Here is a 15802-nt window from a genome sequence, read left to right as displayed (position 1 = left end):
TTAACATATCTGGCTTCCGTATCGATTGCAGAGATGGTTTTGGCGATTAGGGGTATAAAATCGATATCTGATTATCGCGAAGTCGATTATTAGGACAAAACCAATCAGGCAATTATTGGTTTCAATACGCTCACTATTAGTTTCGAAATGTTTATTTTTGTGTTGGGAGAATTGGGTATCCCCATCTTTTATTCTATAAGGAAATTGCTGTCCTAGGTTTCCCAAATGAAAAGTCTGTGGGACAAATAATTCTCAACAAATTCTCTTTCTGAAGAAAGTTAACCTGTACCTCCGAAACTATCAGTTGTAATAATAATAGTACTAGTCAGTGTTATTAAAGCAATACGTATTCTCAATTCCATTTTTAAATGTTGAATTTTTCTATTTCAAAAGTTTGTTATCGTATAAAATGAATCAAAAGTTATTCAACGATGGCCTGATCTAAATCACAAGTCCTTAGTGGGTCAAGGTCGAGTTAAAATCTAGGTCGTTCTGACTATTTTCCTCGACTTGCGTACACAATGATTGGACAGGTCAAGAAGTATTTGTTTTGGGTTTATTTTGAGAATAACTTTTCTCTATTTCTGTGGTTATTCTCCGTTCATTCTTCCACATCTTGTAGAAGAAAATCGTGCGAGAATATATTAGAAACGCACAGTTTTCATGGTTATATTTTGTTATTATACGTTGGTACTCCGAACTTTCCGCCACGTCTTTATCTTCAATTCATCAATTTGCCTTAAAGAAATCAGTTCTGCCAACCAACATTTTTTAATGCAAAAATCACTAAATGATATTTATGGAAATATTTCATTAATTTTAATAAAAATGCAATGAATTAGAGAAAATAATGTATAATACTCGTACAGAAGGCTCATTCTGTATCAATGCATTCTGCACTTGTATTATAAATAACTATTCTTTATTTAAACCATGAGTCCATTGAGAAGTGATGGAAAATATATCTATGCAAATTCAAATGCTAATAGTTTAATCAATATCATGCAATTCACATAATTTATTGGAAAGACAGATAGAGTGAAAAGAAAACTCATGCATTCTGCACCCTTATAATTAATTTTCAACTTATCAAACAAAACACAAATAACAACTTCGAAAGCGTCGTTTTCAGTCGATAAAAGATATTAAAGAAAGAAGCTGGATTCCTGAAAATAAGAACTCATTTTCCTCGTCCTTCTCGGAAACATGGACTCAATCTACTTCCATTCAAACGTTTCAATGTCCCATATGAATCGATACCATAATTAAAGTTAACTATCGGCAACGATACTCCTTGCGACACACAAAAAAACACAGAGATAATGTCTGACAAGATGACCTATCGAGCGGAAAATGTTCAAGATTCAATTATCTATCCATTCTAACCTTCTTTATTTTTTCGAGCTCCTAATTGCATTGGGGTAGATATCTAGTTAGATCGTAAGTGTTTTATGATGCTTTGAAGTAGAAATAGAGTACTTTTTCATTGAAATTGATTTTGAATAGGGGAATTTGAAATAAGATCGTCAGATACTGCCCTCGAATAAATGATTTATCGATTGATTACAAATTGATATGCCAGTAATTACTCTTTGACATTTATTCAGATAAATAAAAATGTTTTCAATAAGAGGTTTCATTTTCATTGAAAAACACGACGATTTCTGTGAGAAATCAATGTAAGCTCATTTCATTGGAGAGAAAGGTATGCTATTAACAATGAACAACGATATACGCCAAATGGCTACGGTTGCAGCACAATATTCTTTTCATTCATATTTTCATAACCAATTCGACTATACGCTCTATTAGTAATGACGTCACACACCGCCATTTTAGTTCTCCTGTCAGTGTTCATTCAAATCGAGATTCAAATTAATACGTTGTCGTTGAAGGAATTGGCTTATTTTGATAAATAAGATTATTTAAGGAACGATTTTAGTATCAATTGATAGACATAAGGAACGAGATCAATGCCAGTAAGTTCGAACTTGAAGTTCAACTAATAAACACGGCTTTTTACAAAATCTGGGTAATGATACAGGATTCAAACTTACTGGTTTTAACCTCGTTCCTTCTGTCTATCAATTAATACTGAAATCGTTCCTCAAATACTCTTATTTATGAAAATAAACCAATTCCTTCAACGACACCGTACTAATTTGAATGACAATTTATTTGTTTGGATTCCGAACACTGACAGGAGAACCAAAAATGGCGGTGTGTGACGTCACACTAATAGAGCGCATTTACGGCTGTATATCGTCGATAAGTCCACGAATTGCATCTTTAAGGTCTTGAATCGATTGTGGAGCATTAGCAAAGACCTTATCTTTCATGAGACCCTGGAGAAAAAGTGGGAAGGTGTTAAATCACAAGATCTCGGTGGCCAATTGTCTAGAAAACTTTCTTTGCAAAATTGCGATTCAAAATGAAACCTCTAATAAGAAAACCCGCGACTTACAGAATGCATTATTCTGAGTTAATTCTGACTCTCAAGAGAAACGGTGTTGAATCATAAGTTTTCATTAGAACACCAAGTTGAATATTGCATAATAACACAGTTCATCAATCATTCTTAGGATTTGAAACTTCTCGGCAAATTCACATTCAAAGCAAACACACAGAATGAAATATTCAGACGCTTTCAGAAGCTCTGAAGGTATGCTTACTGCGTGCTATAAAAGAATTTCCCTCAATTCTGGAACTGATCCATTGTTACCAACCGCTTTATGTATGTGAATCACGACACAAGTAAGTAGGAAGGTCTGCTTGTTCGTGGTTACTCCAAGATTCTACGTAATTGAACGGATGGTACATTTGGAGAGAATCCTGCATCTCAAGTTTAGTTGAATGTTTCAATTGATCTGCTCACGTGATGGAATTCATTATTGAAATGGTGTAAATTCTATGTTTCGCCTGAATAGAGTACTTCTGATGTATTCATGGATTAATCTTGGTGGGACTAGATCATTTCAATTCTATAGCTCGATGAAATTGAGGAAGAATAGAGAATATCCCATATTTCAATTGATCCAAAAAATGAGGCTATTTTCCCTGAATATTGGAGAAATGATTTTGAGTGGTTGTGTTGATTTGGAATTTGAGGTCATGATGAATTATTCCCTTTTGATTGAGTCGATGCCATAGTTGAAACGTGCATTGAATTGAATACCATAAAAAAAACTCGAAAATGTAATCAATTTGGATCAAATTACACTAATGAGTGCGTGTTTAAAATTCGATTATTTGGAATACCTTTCTCTGATGAAACGTCCATCGTTCATTGGCTTCAATTAATTGAAATTCAAATTTAATTGCTTTTACGCAATCTGAAAATTTCGATTGGAATTAGTTTCATTGTACTCAGTGAATGAATGTATGGATTCGAAATTAGTTTGTGATAACTAGAACTCTTATAAATTCGTTCACTTGGTAGATCGAAAGAACGAAAATGAAGAGTTTCCCAATAGTAATTTTTCGATATATTTCGTGATTTATGTTCAGTAGGTTACGCCATTTGATCATGGAAAGGTACATGCTTCAACAACGTTTAGAAATTGTGAAATTGTTTTAACGAAATCAGTTCTCATTTGTGAATTTTGAAAGAAATTTGGGAATAATTCATGGACGAACTTATTCAGTTAATCTAGTCACTATTAACCGTATTGTAGACGAATTTGAAAGTGGTACCAAGTACGGCCCAATACTTGGATCTCTTGTATCGTGTAAAGAAAATTTACTTTCAAATTTGTTCTTAACGTTGTTGAAGCGTGTATCCTTCCAAGATTGAATATTGAATAACATAACCTACTGAACACAAATGACATCAGAAATGTCAAAAATTAAACACAGTGCCGTCATTAAAACCATTTCAAATTAGAAAGTTCTTTAATATATCGCGCATTCGCCATTTTGTTACATAAATTGAAACGCACATGAAACTTATGTTTTTCTGTGAACCTTTACAATGTTACTTGATATAGTGTATTTAGTATCAAGAACAGAAAGCAGTTACAGTTATATTTGACTTGTCTTATATCATGTAAATGATCGATTGGACTAATAAATTTTATTTTATTATGATATTATTCATGAATTGACGTGATTCGAACATTCCTGATTCTTATAGTATTTTATTCATCATTGTATTAGTAAATTCTTATGATAATTTGAATCTTTCTAGGTGTTTTTGGAGAATTGTTATTGTTTTTCTAGAAATCAGTAGCAAATAAGACAGAAGTACAAGAAACCAAAAAGTTCAGTAGTAGATCAAACATTCCAGAACTGTTTTAGAAAAAATATCACCTGTTAGATTTTCAATCCAAATTGGCACTTCATGTGATGAAAACTCTGAATTCGAATATGTATGCCAAACTTCAGTTGGATATCTAGTGAGGTGAAGATGCTACGAGAAAAAAATTAAAAATAATCAAATTTCTGCATACTGTATCTCGAAAACAAAACGTTGGTGGGCCCATGTCTATAGAACTTTTTTTACTTAAAATTATTCCAGAAATCTCTCATTTTCCTTTGTTCTTCAAATTTTGGGAATTTCGTGAATTCCATAAAAATCACAAGCGCTGATAGGCTGAAACAGTCGCAACACATTTTGTTCAGTGTGGTAGGCTGACCCTGACCTCATTCCAACCCCCAAAATAAAAAAAAAACTCTCGTGGCATTAGTGATATTTCGAACGATTTATCATCCAAATGCGGCATTAAAAAAAAATCACATACAAACGGTGAAAATGTCGATTTTCCCGTTCAAAGGTCACGGCTTTCTCAACAAAAAGAATAGCAATGTAGGTATAGTGTGTTATCCCATCGCTATACCGTATCGTCCGCGAACGCTGGTTGGATACAAATCGATTCCAGTTAGTTCGCGATCTCGACGCTAGAGACGGCAGAGGTCTCTCCAGTCAGCCGCGCTGGCTCCACTGTCTCAGTTTGACGTCATGTGCCGTATCGGTTACTCATAGTCCCGCTCCAAACGATCCAACAGACCCCCCTAGAGATAGTCGTTTTCAAAATAACGTCAGTGTTCGCCTTTAATTATTTGTCGCGTCGTGTGTACCCCCCTTTACAACAAGGTGATACGCTGTGATGACAGGTCATTGTGTTGCGGGTGAATTATTGGCGTTAACTTCTCATCCCCTCGATGCTGTTTGAACGTATGACTTCAATGTGCAGCATACGGTTGATCACTGACGGGGTCAACATGATTACAGAAACAAACAAACGTTCATTCGAATTTAATCATTTCACCTAAATAGAATCAATTTCGTATTGTTTTATTTTTTATCCAAAAGTTTTCGTTGGAAAAATTATTATTCACGTATGTTGAGGAGATCTTCTTCATTTATTTTTAACCCATGACCAAATATTATTCCATAAATCTTTCACGAACAACATATGTGGAAAGAAATCAATTCGATATCCTGGCAAGTTTGGAACTTTTCATCGTGTTGACAAGGACCGAAAGTTTCGAACAATATTGCTTTTTTCGTTTCGTCAATTTGGCTTTTTCTTTGTTGGTGGTTCTTCTGATATGAGCTCGAAAGTTTATTTCGTTCACAATGTGCATCTAAAGATTAAATCTTTTTCATATTCATTATTATAATTGCGTTTATAGTATTGTGAGAATTGATGTGACCATTGGAATTTTCTGCATTCTTATTCCTTTGTTCTGTGATTGTCAATTTCTGTCGCATATGCAGATTAATATATTTTGAGTGGTTCTTTTGGAAATCAGATTTCTAGACTCAGAACAAGATTATCACAATACGTGAACACACTGTTGTGACTCAGAGAAACATAGCTCAAGGGTGTTCAGATAATTTGAAAACTGCCAACAAGATGATTGAAGGGATATTAGACCAGTAGGGAGAAAAAGACAGATAATTGGACTATATCAAGTGTTTCTTTAAAAAAATATGAAAGTGAATCTTAGGAAAGGACCCAGTTGCGATCTCAAACAATATTTGAAAAAAAACAAAATGTTAAAATATCACGAACAACAACACAACTCATCAAAGTTTTATGTGATCAATGTCATTTCAGTCAAATTGGATTGAAAAGAAAAAATGGTAATTTAGATGAAGAATTAGTAAAAAAATAAAAGCTGAAAGAAATTATTTCCATTGAGAAACTAAAAGAGAATTTACACAATAATTTTGATATTCAATTCAATATTCAACGATTTCATACATGCTAACTCATTCATATGAACAATACTATGATTATAGGTAATTGCAATTCAACATTATCAATTTTTTCATCTTAGTTATCGTCACGGTAAATATTCTGGTCTTTTATTTGACAACGATTACAAATATCTTCTCAAACAATTCGGATGACAAAATACAAAGAAACATTTCAAGCTCGTAAATGATTCATTCTCCACTGGGTATGTCCTAATGTTTCTGAACTTTTTAATGGATCATCCATCAATTCAATGTTTGTGTTCTCACATGAAGGTAGCCAAGGAGGGTTGCCGTTGTTTTTCGTGAACAAAACATAAAAAGAGCCATTTGTTTGTATAATATATTTCCTGAGTTCTGACAGTCGCTTTAAGTGGATGTTTTTTCTACGTTGAAGGACTCTTTCATATCGCTCTGTTTTGGAATTGTTTGGCCTTTCATATTGTGTCATCTTCAAGTATGTTTCATTCAGTCGGACATTTTCAAAGCGATACAGAAAGTAGCGGTTGTATGGTGTTTTTCAATAAGAGGTTTCGTTTTGAATATCGCTCTATCTAGGCAGATGTCACTTTAGAGCTATAATTTTTTTGATATTTGATACATGCTTCAACAAAGCATTGAAATTGTTAAAATCCACTATAAAATGATGAAAATTTTGCAGTTACAATTCGCAGAATTGAAGCACTTTTGAAACACCTTCTTGATCGACAATAGTGAAAAAATTTGAGCTGTTATGACAAGTTGGCGACGTGGAAAATCGAAACAGTGTGCGTCACTCAACAACAACTGAGAAAATTGCTGCCGCAACCCGCTGTTTAACGAAAACCCAGGTTTTAGGCTATAATGAATGATTTTTTATGGTCGGAGTTGGATGATATTGTTGTGGACGACGTTTTTTCTCAACAAGACAGCTTTATGTGCCTCACAAGCGATGAAACAATCGCACTTTTTCAAGAAAATTTTCCAATTCACAACTGGCCGCTGAGATTTTGTGATTTAACACCTTCAGACTCTTTTCTTTGGGGCTACTTGAAAGACAATGCTTCACAAGTTATTCAGGACCTTGAAGATGAAATTTGTCAATTTATCGAAGTGTTACAGCTGCAAATGTGTGAATTAGTAATGGAAAATTTCATGAAAAAGATATGGTGCTGCAACCGTAGCTGTAGCAACTACTTGACTGCTACCCCTTTTCATCGATAATGGCATACCTTACTCTTTACAATAAAATAAATATACATTGATCTTTCTCGAAATATACTCGTTTTTTTTAACATCAACATGAAACCTCTTATTGGAAAACTCTTCATCTTCCGAATTTGAAGTAACGCCTGTTTGAGAATATACCGCTACATTCGCCATTTTGCAACATTTGCAAATATCATCATCATTTTCATTTTCCCAGATCGCCCCTCAGTTGCTTGGATGATAATAAGAAATATGCTAATAATCAAATAGAAGAAGAACTTATAATTATAAATATATAGTTTATTGAGATATATATTATATTAAGAAAACTTGTTGATTTCGTCAAATACTGTGATAAGAACGATACAAACAGAAAACTGTTAAGTAACGTAAGAGATTTTAATGTACAGTGCTAAAAACGCAGTGCCTTCCGCTTAAGTCGAAAAACCACACACCAATTAATTTAAAAAAAAAACCCAAAGAAAGGACAGTTCGGAGCTGAAACACCCAAATATATATTTCGTAAAATTTATGAGGACCGATGTAAGATGGTAGAATCGAATGCCACCTGCAGTAGTAGCAAGAATCGCGTAAGCAACAGTGATGCCATAACTCCCGAGAAGTCGCTGTTGTCACGTCGTAGACGACACAAGACAGTGCACTTTGGCGACAACCTGCTGCTTCAAGTATGCACAAACCACCACAACATATCCTCCCAAGTGGCCTACTCTAAGATGGAACCCAACGTGCAGCATCTGTTCAGCTTCATCGAGACAGTGTTAAGCGCCTGGGTGGCCGAAGACGGTTTGACCTCTCAGGGTGAGGTCAGTGAGATGGACGAGAAGGAGATGAGGAAGAGGAGGTACAAGAAGCACTGCGCCAAGGTGAAGAGGTTGGATCTGAGGAGGCTGGTGATGGAGGTGTCCAAGTTGGATAGGACGAGATTTCTCGGTTGTTTTAAATATAGACATTTTCATAGGAAGGGGAATCTGAGCGCGGAGAATTGCAATGAGACCTTTTTGAGGAAGGTAGGTTTAGGTGGTTTTTAGTTGTCGTCCTGTTTTGTTATTATTTGAGAGAAGTGGAGGACGAATCTGTATATTGAGATGTTGAAATTGTTGTTGAATTATTATTGAATGTCTTTATCAACAGCAGAAACAACAAACCTATCAACTGCAAGAACTATTCTTCATAATGTTACATATAATTTTGAACTATTATTACTGTTTGGAAATGAGCTGCAGTCAATTTGAGCTTTTTAATTGATATTTATTTAGAAACGTTGCCTCTTGATATACATCGAGATAATTTTAACATCAGTGAATTCACGAAAGAAGATGATGAATCAGTAGTCTATATTTATACATATTTATAACTGCTATTTTGAAATTATACCTATCGAAAATAAAAATTATACCCTCTTCTGTCTAGAAGCCTTAGAGATGAGCGAATATAATAAAATGTAAACGACCAAACAGGGAATCTAAAGAATCTCATACTAACGAAAATATTCGGCTACAGTGTTTTTCATGTGAGCCTGCCAGTATGCTTACTTGACAGCACTGGAGAGTATTTTATGGTACTATGTAACTTGAATGGCATGATCGCACACCTACGAATTTGCTATGACAAGATGTCATCCTCGTAATAATAATTAACGTCGCTTCAGTATGCAACATGCAAATTGGCTAACATTTTAATTAGACAACCATCACATAAATGGGGTTGAAAAAACATTCCCGTTTTCTGGAAACGAAAGATAATCTTGGTTTTTTCAACTTAATCAGTAAAACTCATCCCATTATTACTGAATGAGCTCTACAAAACTTCAGGCATGGCGTCAGTGCTTTTATTTTTTTTATGATTAAATATTGTCCCTAACTTATGTGTTAGGTGGTAGACTGATTAGATTGAGTAGTTCCAATTAATGTACATATGAAGATGTTATTCTTTCGCATCTCACGCGTTGTGTAAATATCATTATTCACTAATGATATAATCTACTAAAACATCAATGTAACATCTTTGAAGCTGTTCATTTTTATTTCGTTTTTTATATGCAAATAATAATATGAAAAGGTTGTAAAAGGTGATGAAATCGAGATGTGAGCCTGTCAAGACATACATTGTTGCCACATAGTTCTAGCGAAATTTCTATCAGATAAAAAAAAGTTTGAGAGGCCCAGGCATTTGAGTGGACTCCTTTAAATAGCGATATTCTCGAGACAAGACCCTCGAGAGTCTTCTCTGTTCCCTTTGAAGGGCCACTTGTTGACTTGGAGGGCCTCTTCGGTCCTCTACCGTTTTACAGCCATGTGGTGAGTGTCCTTGTCTTAACTGAAATTCTATGAAGTGTTTGATTTTTTGATATTCAATTTCGTTCTTTTCTTAATGGATATCGGGTTTATTCCTGAGTGAAAAATTCGAACAGCCAGGCAGTTATATACACTTTTTGAAGAAAATATATACGAAGTCCTCATCTGAATTAATTCCCATTTTCATATGTTTCTCATCAAAAATTGTTCATTAAATACTTTCCTTTTCAAGATAAATCAGCTAACCCATTGTACATAAAAGTTCTTCACAAACTCCTCTATTGAAATCTCGTCTCAGGGAGCCTTTAGATATGAGAAATTCAGAAGTGTCGAAAAAAAAAACGCATCATCAACTGTGACGAATGTAAATTGAATTTTATCAGATGTTGAATTTGGTAACGTCATATAATTCGAGCAGTTGTCACTTTTTATTAAATGGACAAATTTCAAATTCAAAAACTCCAAAGGTATTCTAGAAGACAAAACCTCCAAGGGAATATTCAACATTCAGAAATATTCTCTTTTTATTGGTTAACCTGTCCGCGCGAGAAATTTTCGCATTGTTAAGTGCATTTCACACTGCAATAAGTTTCCGTGTTGGCGGCTTAATTTGAATAACGTAGCTTCTTTTCGCTGTAGTTGAGCCAGGTGAATCGATTTTCATTTTCGTAAAAGCCACAAATTATAGCATCTGTGCGAAACTAAATGAAAAAACATAACTGGATTAATTCATCATGAATCGAATAACGATTCCAAATTAAAAAAATGAATCAAAACACTCACATTTAAAATGTAATTCATAAATTGGTTGATGAACCCATAAATTGACGCTAGGTCTTCTTAAAGCCTGCATTATAGATTCCTTCAACATTTGCGGTTTGCAATATTCTTCTAGCCAACTGAAAATTCGAGCCGACAATTCTGTAAAATTAACTACTAATATATTGTTAAATGGAATGAAGAACTGTTCTATGTTTGCCTGAAAGACTGAAAACTTGACATCAGATACTCTTATTTCGGCTTAGGTACCCAGGCCGAGACTGCTGAGCGTTAACAATCTGTTCATAGTTGGTTTGCACGATTTTCAGGGCAAGAACTTCTTTTCTTGAAGCGTTTCTCTCTTCTTCCTGTTTCTTTTTTTGCTGTTGACAGTATTGTATGTAATCAATGGACTTTTGAAGCACACTTATGCCATGGAATAGTCTACCATTTTATAATACACTGCGCAAAAAAATTAACGCACATTATGGAAATCTCAAATTTATTCTACAACTGAAGGTGTTCTCAATGATAATTATTTTTATCAGAATTATGCATGCATATGTTATCCACTTTCAACGTTTTTCTTCAATACAGATGGTTTTTCCCAGCAGGAATAAAAAAAGATGAGATTATCAGATTTTGAATGTATTGGCTCCATTCTGAAATCAGTTGTTCTCGATCAATTCTAGTGATCAATAGTTTTTCTTTCGTTTGATTTTCTACACTCGATCGCTATGCAACGCGAAACACGCAATTTGACCCAAGAGGAATGTACCCAAGCGGTAGTTTTGCGAGAAGAAGGGTGGACATACACAAGAATTGCAGAAAGGTTTGGAGTTTCCCATACAAGTGTGTCCAGAATGTTGCAGCGATTCAGGGACACAGGTATGAATGTCCGAAGACCAGGACAGGGTAGACCACGGGTAACAACTGCCATTCAAGAACTTCACTTCGTTGAGACAACGGTTTGCAACCGCTCGCCTTCTTCAAGAGGCTGATTGGGAAAGAGTTCTCTTCACAGATGAGTCTAGATTCTGCCTCTGCCATTGTGATCGACGTTCCCTTGTTTGGGACAACCTCAATAGAAGGCTGAGAAGTTCAGGAAATCATCCAGCTATTCTTAATGACTGAAATGAAATTTCATTTTTATGGACGATAATGCCAGACCCCATCGTGCGCGCAACGTTCAGGAGTACCTTGAAGAGGTTGAAGTCTCTCGAATGGAATGGCCAGCAAGAAGTCCAGATCTCAATCCGATTGAGCAGGTTCGGGACAACCTCAATAGAAGGCTGAGAAGTTCAGAAAATCATCGAGCTACTCTTTATGACTTAGGAATTCAACTCAGAGAAATCTGGGAAGGATTAGATCAGAACATTTCAAGATCACTCATTTTGAGTATGAACCGTCGTTGCCGAGCTGTAATTAACGCAAGGGGTGGAAATACCAAGTATTAAATCACTTATCAGCATTCCAGTATTTTGAAAATTGTTTATTTCTCTTCTTTCACATAAGATTCGGTGAAATCCTGAATTTTTCTTCCATTTACTGTGTCTTGTTTCGTTCAAAATCTTCCCGAGACAACATAAAAAATAAGTTATAAAGTCAATGTTGAGTTAACTTTCATTAAAATTGAGATTTTCAGAATGTGCGTTAATTTTTCTGCGAAGTGTAAATTAATAATGATAAATTCAATCCAACGATATTTCTGTCTTGTATTATCTTTCAAAGATCCCAAGCTCTTAAAAAACACCCATTTTCAAGAAACATTATAATCAAAGCGTTACAAACGTCGAGGTTTAAAAGTAGGCAAATTTATAGCAGACATAAAATAAGATACCGAGTTTAAAATTTCGTATCTTCCAATCAGCCTAATCGACCGGGCGAAACTTCATTAGGCAAAAAGCGGTCAGCAAACGCCTCCTGGGTCCATTATCGAAATGCACCTTTGCGCCCGAGAGTATAAACTTCCCGTGCTAAAACGGCACCTGAGATCAGCACCGGAGGAATGAAAAAGATCATAACACTTATTTCCCGCTTTTGAAATCTCCAAGCACATACGAATCGAGTGGAATTATTCCCTCAGGATCAGTGTTTCGAAACGGAAGGAGCGTTAGGACTGTTTTTTTTTATCACTACAGGATCGTAAAAGGTGTAGGTATCAATAATGATTATGCAAGATTTGATGTGTGCGTCATTTTGGTTGTCGTAACAATACGTTGATTGCGTAATGAAAGATCGATAGGTGGCTTATTAGAGATGTAAATGGGGAGTGTTGTTTATATAATTGAATTCTAGAACATCAAGAAGGACGGAAGAATTATTTTGAATTATTTTTTCTCTGATTCTGTGGTTATTCCGTTCATTCTTCCACATCTTGTAGAACAAAATCGTGCGAGAATATATCAGAAACGCACAGTTTTCATGGTTATATTTCATTATTATATGTTGGTATTCCGAACTTTCCGCCACGGCTTTATCTGTCAATTCATCAATTTGCCTTAAAGAAATCAGTTCTGCCAACCAACATTTTTCAATGCAAAAATCACTAAATGATATTTATGGAAATATTTCATTAATTTCAATAAAAATGCAATGAATTAGAGAAAATAATGTATAATACTCGTACAGAAGGCTCATTCTACCACTCGTTCATTCCAAAACTCGCCACTTCGTGGCTCGTTTTTGAATTTTGCACTCGTGGAAGAATATCAATGCCTTCTGCACTTGTTTTATAAATAACTATTCCAATTTTTTACTTCGATAACCCATTTCTGACTCAGATATTTCATGATGTAGTTGACACAACATCTTCCTAGAGCTAACATCTACATTATAGCCAATTGTGGTACTGGGATCAGTTACTAACTTGCAACTTTGGCTTTTGAAACACGATATGATCTAGGTTTTATTGCCGCACTTCATGTTAACTTAATGTTTTTATCTCTAATCTCTCAGGACTCCGTGAGACCTCTTAGAAGCCTATAGGAGATAAGAGAATTAATTTGTTTTTGTAGGATTTCAGTCCCATCTCATCTTCGAAATGTTAAACTCTTTACCAAAATAAGTTAATTGGCTAGAAAGCAGAATTTTAGAACTTTAAATCCTGATCCATAATTCTTAAGGAGCTCGTCTACTGACAATGTTCGTGGGCACATTTTGCTATCATTTGGCTAGGATTTTGATCTGGCTTGTCAAGAAGTATGCTGGTTTACAGAATCTGCAAATTCAATTCGCCAGCAGCCCAAGCAGTAGAAGAGGTACTTGTATCGATAGTAAACCTTCGGTAGTACCACAATAATTCTAAGATCAGCTCGTGGTAGCTGCATAAGTTCCTTTTTGTTGCAACGCTATAATCCTGGTTAATACTATTTTTTTTATTCTAACATATATAATAGAAAAATGAAAGAAAACAATTAAGAAGCAGGTAATATCGTTGATGACTCTTTTACGATTCAATCGACTTAGTCATTGCCTTCAGTGGACCACTATATTCTGGCACCCATGGTAGAGTCATTGTGCTACCTGAAGCCAGATGTTTAATGGTATTTCCGAACTCCCATTTCAACAGAGAAGTCCACAGTTGACTTGATACCTTTGATAAAAGATTACCAGCTTGTTTATTGCTTAAAATACCCCACTTTGCCTTCGCTCATACATTATTAACACTATGTTACCTCTAGCCAGGTAGAGTCTAGTATTACGGTACTCCCAGGTCAGCAGGGAACTTTGGCTAATGATTCCAAGTTTTTCATCGTAAGCTGACTTTCTGATGTAATGTATGTGTTCTTTTTTGACGTAACTTTTAAGACTCCCATGAGTACACGAACAACGTCACTTGACGTTGGCCCGTATATATTTGTGTGCCAGTGCCTTTGCCTAATATTTACCTCATTTATTTACCAAATGGAGGACTTATTGTCCAGTTGATTCACACAGCCAAAGCTCTCTCAAGGCCTGGAAAAGTCAGGTCTTCATAGGACTTTGGCTATATAGTAAGAAGAAAGGAGGAGTACCGATAGTTGACTTATCAATCGGTGCTAAATTAATGAGATCCTACCGCTGACTTGTTGTAATTTATACTTGCTTCTTTGTTAGGCGATCTTGAGCATACTTATTCAATCAACGACAAATCGTTGGATATACTTTCATGACTATGAGAAGTTTTTAAGGGTCTAGGTCTCAAACTTCATGTTAACTTAATCTTGAGTCTCTTCAAACTCTGTGAGATCCCTTATAGAAGGTAAAAGGAGTCATGATTCATTTATGTAGCATTTGAGTACCATCTGTTATCTCATTTTCAAACTGTTAATTCTAAACCAAGATTATTTTCAATGGAGGAGTCGAATTGTAACTATAAAAAGTTTGTAACAGCCTGGGTCTCGAACTCTTGACCTCTGGATTAGGAGTACGACCCAACATGATACGAAGCTTTATGTTTTGAAGACCGAATTTTTGTACTTACATAATTTAGACCTTCTAGATGATCTCTAACTCGATTTTTGTACTTTTCCAGATCTCCGATGATGACCGCATGTCCCTGACCACCGCCGTCTCAGACGAAGACGATGGCGAGAGCATTATGAACTCCCCTTATAAAGCGAAGCAAACTGGAACGGCAGCCGCTTCGTTCAATTGTACTGGCGCAGTCAGGAAGGCAGGGTGAGTCCTATTTCTCCCATTTTTTTTTTCGCGTACGTCAAACGACGCCGTTCGTTAATTGATTCTTATTCGAACGCGCCACGGCTCCATTGTTGAATATCCGATTGAAAATCTGGAAAGGTCGAGAGGGCAGTCGTTGGGAATTGTCAATGTCAATGTCAGTGTTTGGGAGATCGCGGTAGAGGCTTTTATTAGAGAGTGTAAGCCACTTCAGGCGGAGAATGGGCAAGAGAAATCGGAAATTAACTTGTTGTAATAGTAACTGTAACTGTTGAGTTCAAATATAAATTTTTTGGGAAGAGATAATTGGCACACAAGATACATTTCTTCATAGTCGATTTCTGTTCCGCAATTTATGCTCATAAAATTTTGTTTTATTTTGAAATTTATTATAGTTTGTAATTGTGAGAAATTTTGAATGATTTTCTGTTATAGTCTATCCAAAGTCACTTGGAGGAAGTCAGAATATATCGGTTAGACAAAGGTTGTCCAAGTTTCCAGAAATTCATTTGGGACCAGTGAATTTATTGCCTAACAATATTTTCAAATAAACCCTGGTATTTAGCGGATCGTGGTATCCACTTCAAAGGGACATCTGCCGCAAAGCGTTTTTATGAATTAGTTCAAGTGACTTTGGATATACTATACCTACTTCTGAATAAACTTTCTTTCTTTC

General features: G+C 35.4%; 1 protein-coding gene across 2 annotated transcripts in view; it reads left to right on the top strand.

The window, feature by feature from the left end:
* The window catches only part of LOC123678839, a 91262-nt gene that overhangs the window by 32873 nt on the left and 42587 nt on the right, over nucleotides 1–15802 (top strand). For both annotated transcript variants that reach the window (XM_045616080.1, XM_045616081.1), the window contains one exon: nucleotides 14981–15126. In XM_045616080.1, coding sequence (XP_045472036.1) covers nucleotides 14981–15126 — 146 coding nt within the window. The remainder of the gene's footprint in view (nucleotides 1–14980; nucleotides 15127–15802) is intronic.

The sequence above is a fragment of the Harmonia axyridis genome, chromosome 4, assembly GCF_914767665.1.
Source record: "Harmonia axyridis chromosome 4, icHarAxyr1.1, whole genome shotgun sequence".
Lineage (NCBI taxonomy): Eukaryota > Metazoa > Arthropoda > Insecta > Coleoptera > Coccinellidae > Harmonia > Harmonia axyridis.
This window is presented reverse-complemented; position numbering and strand designations above follow the sequence as displayed.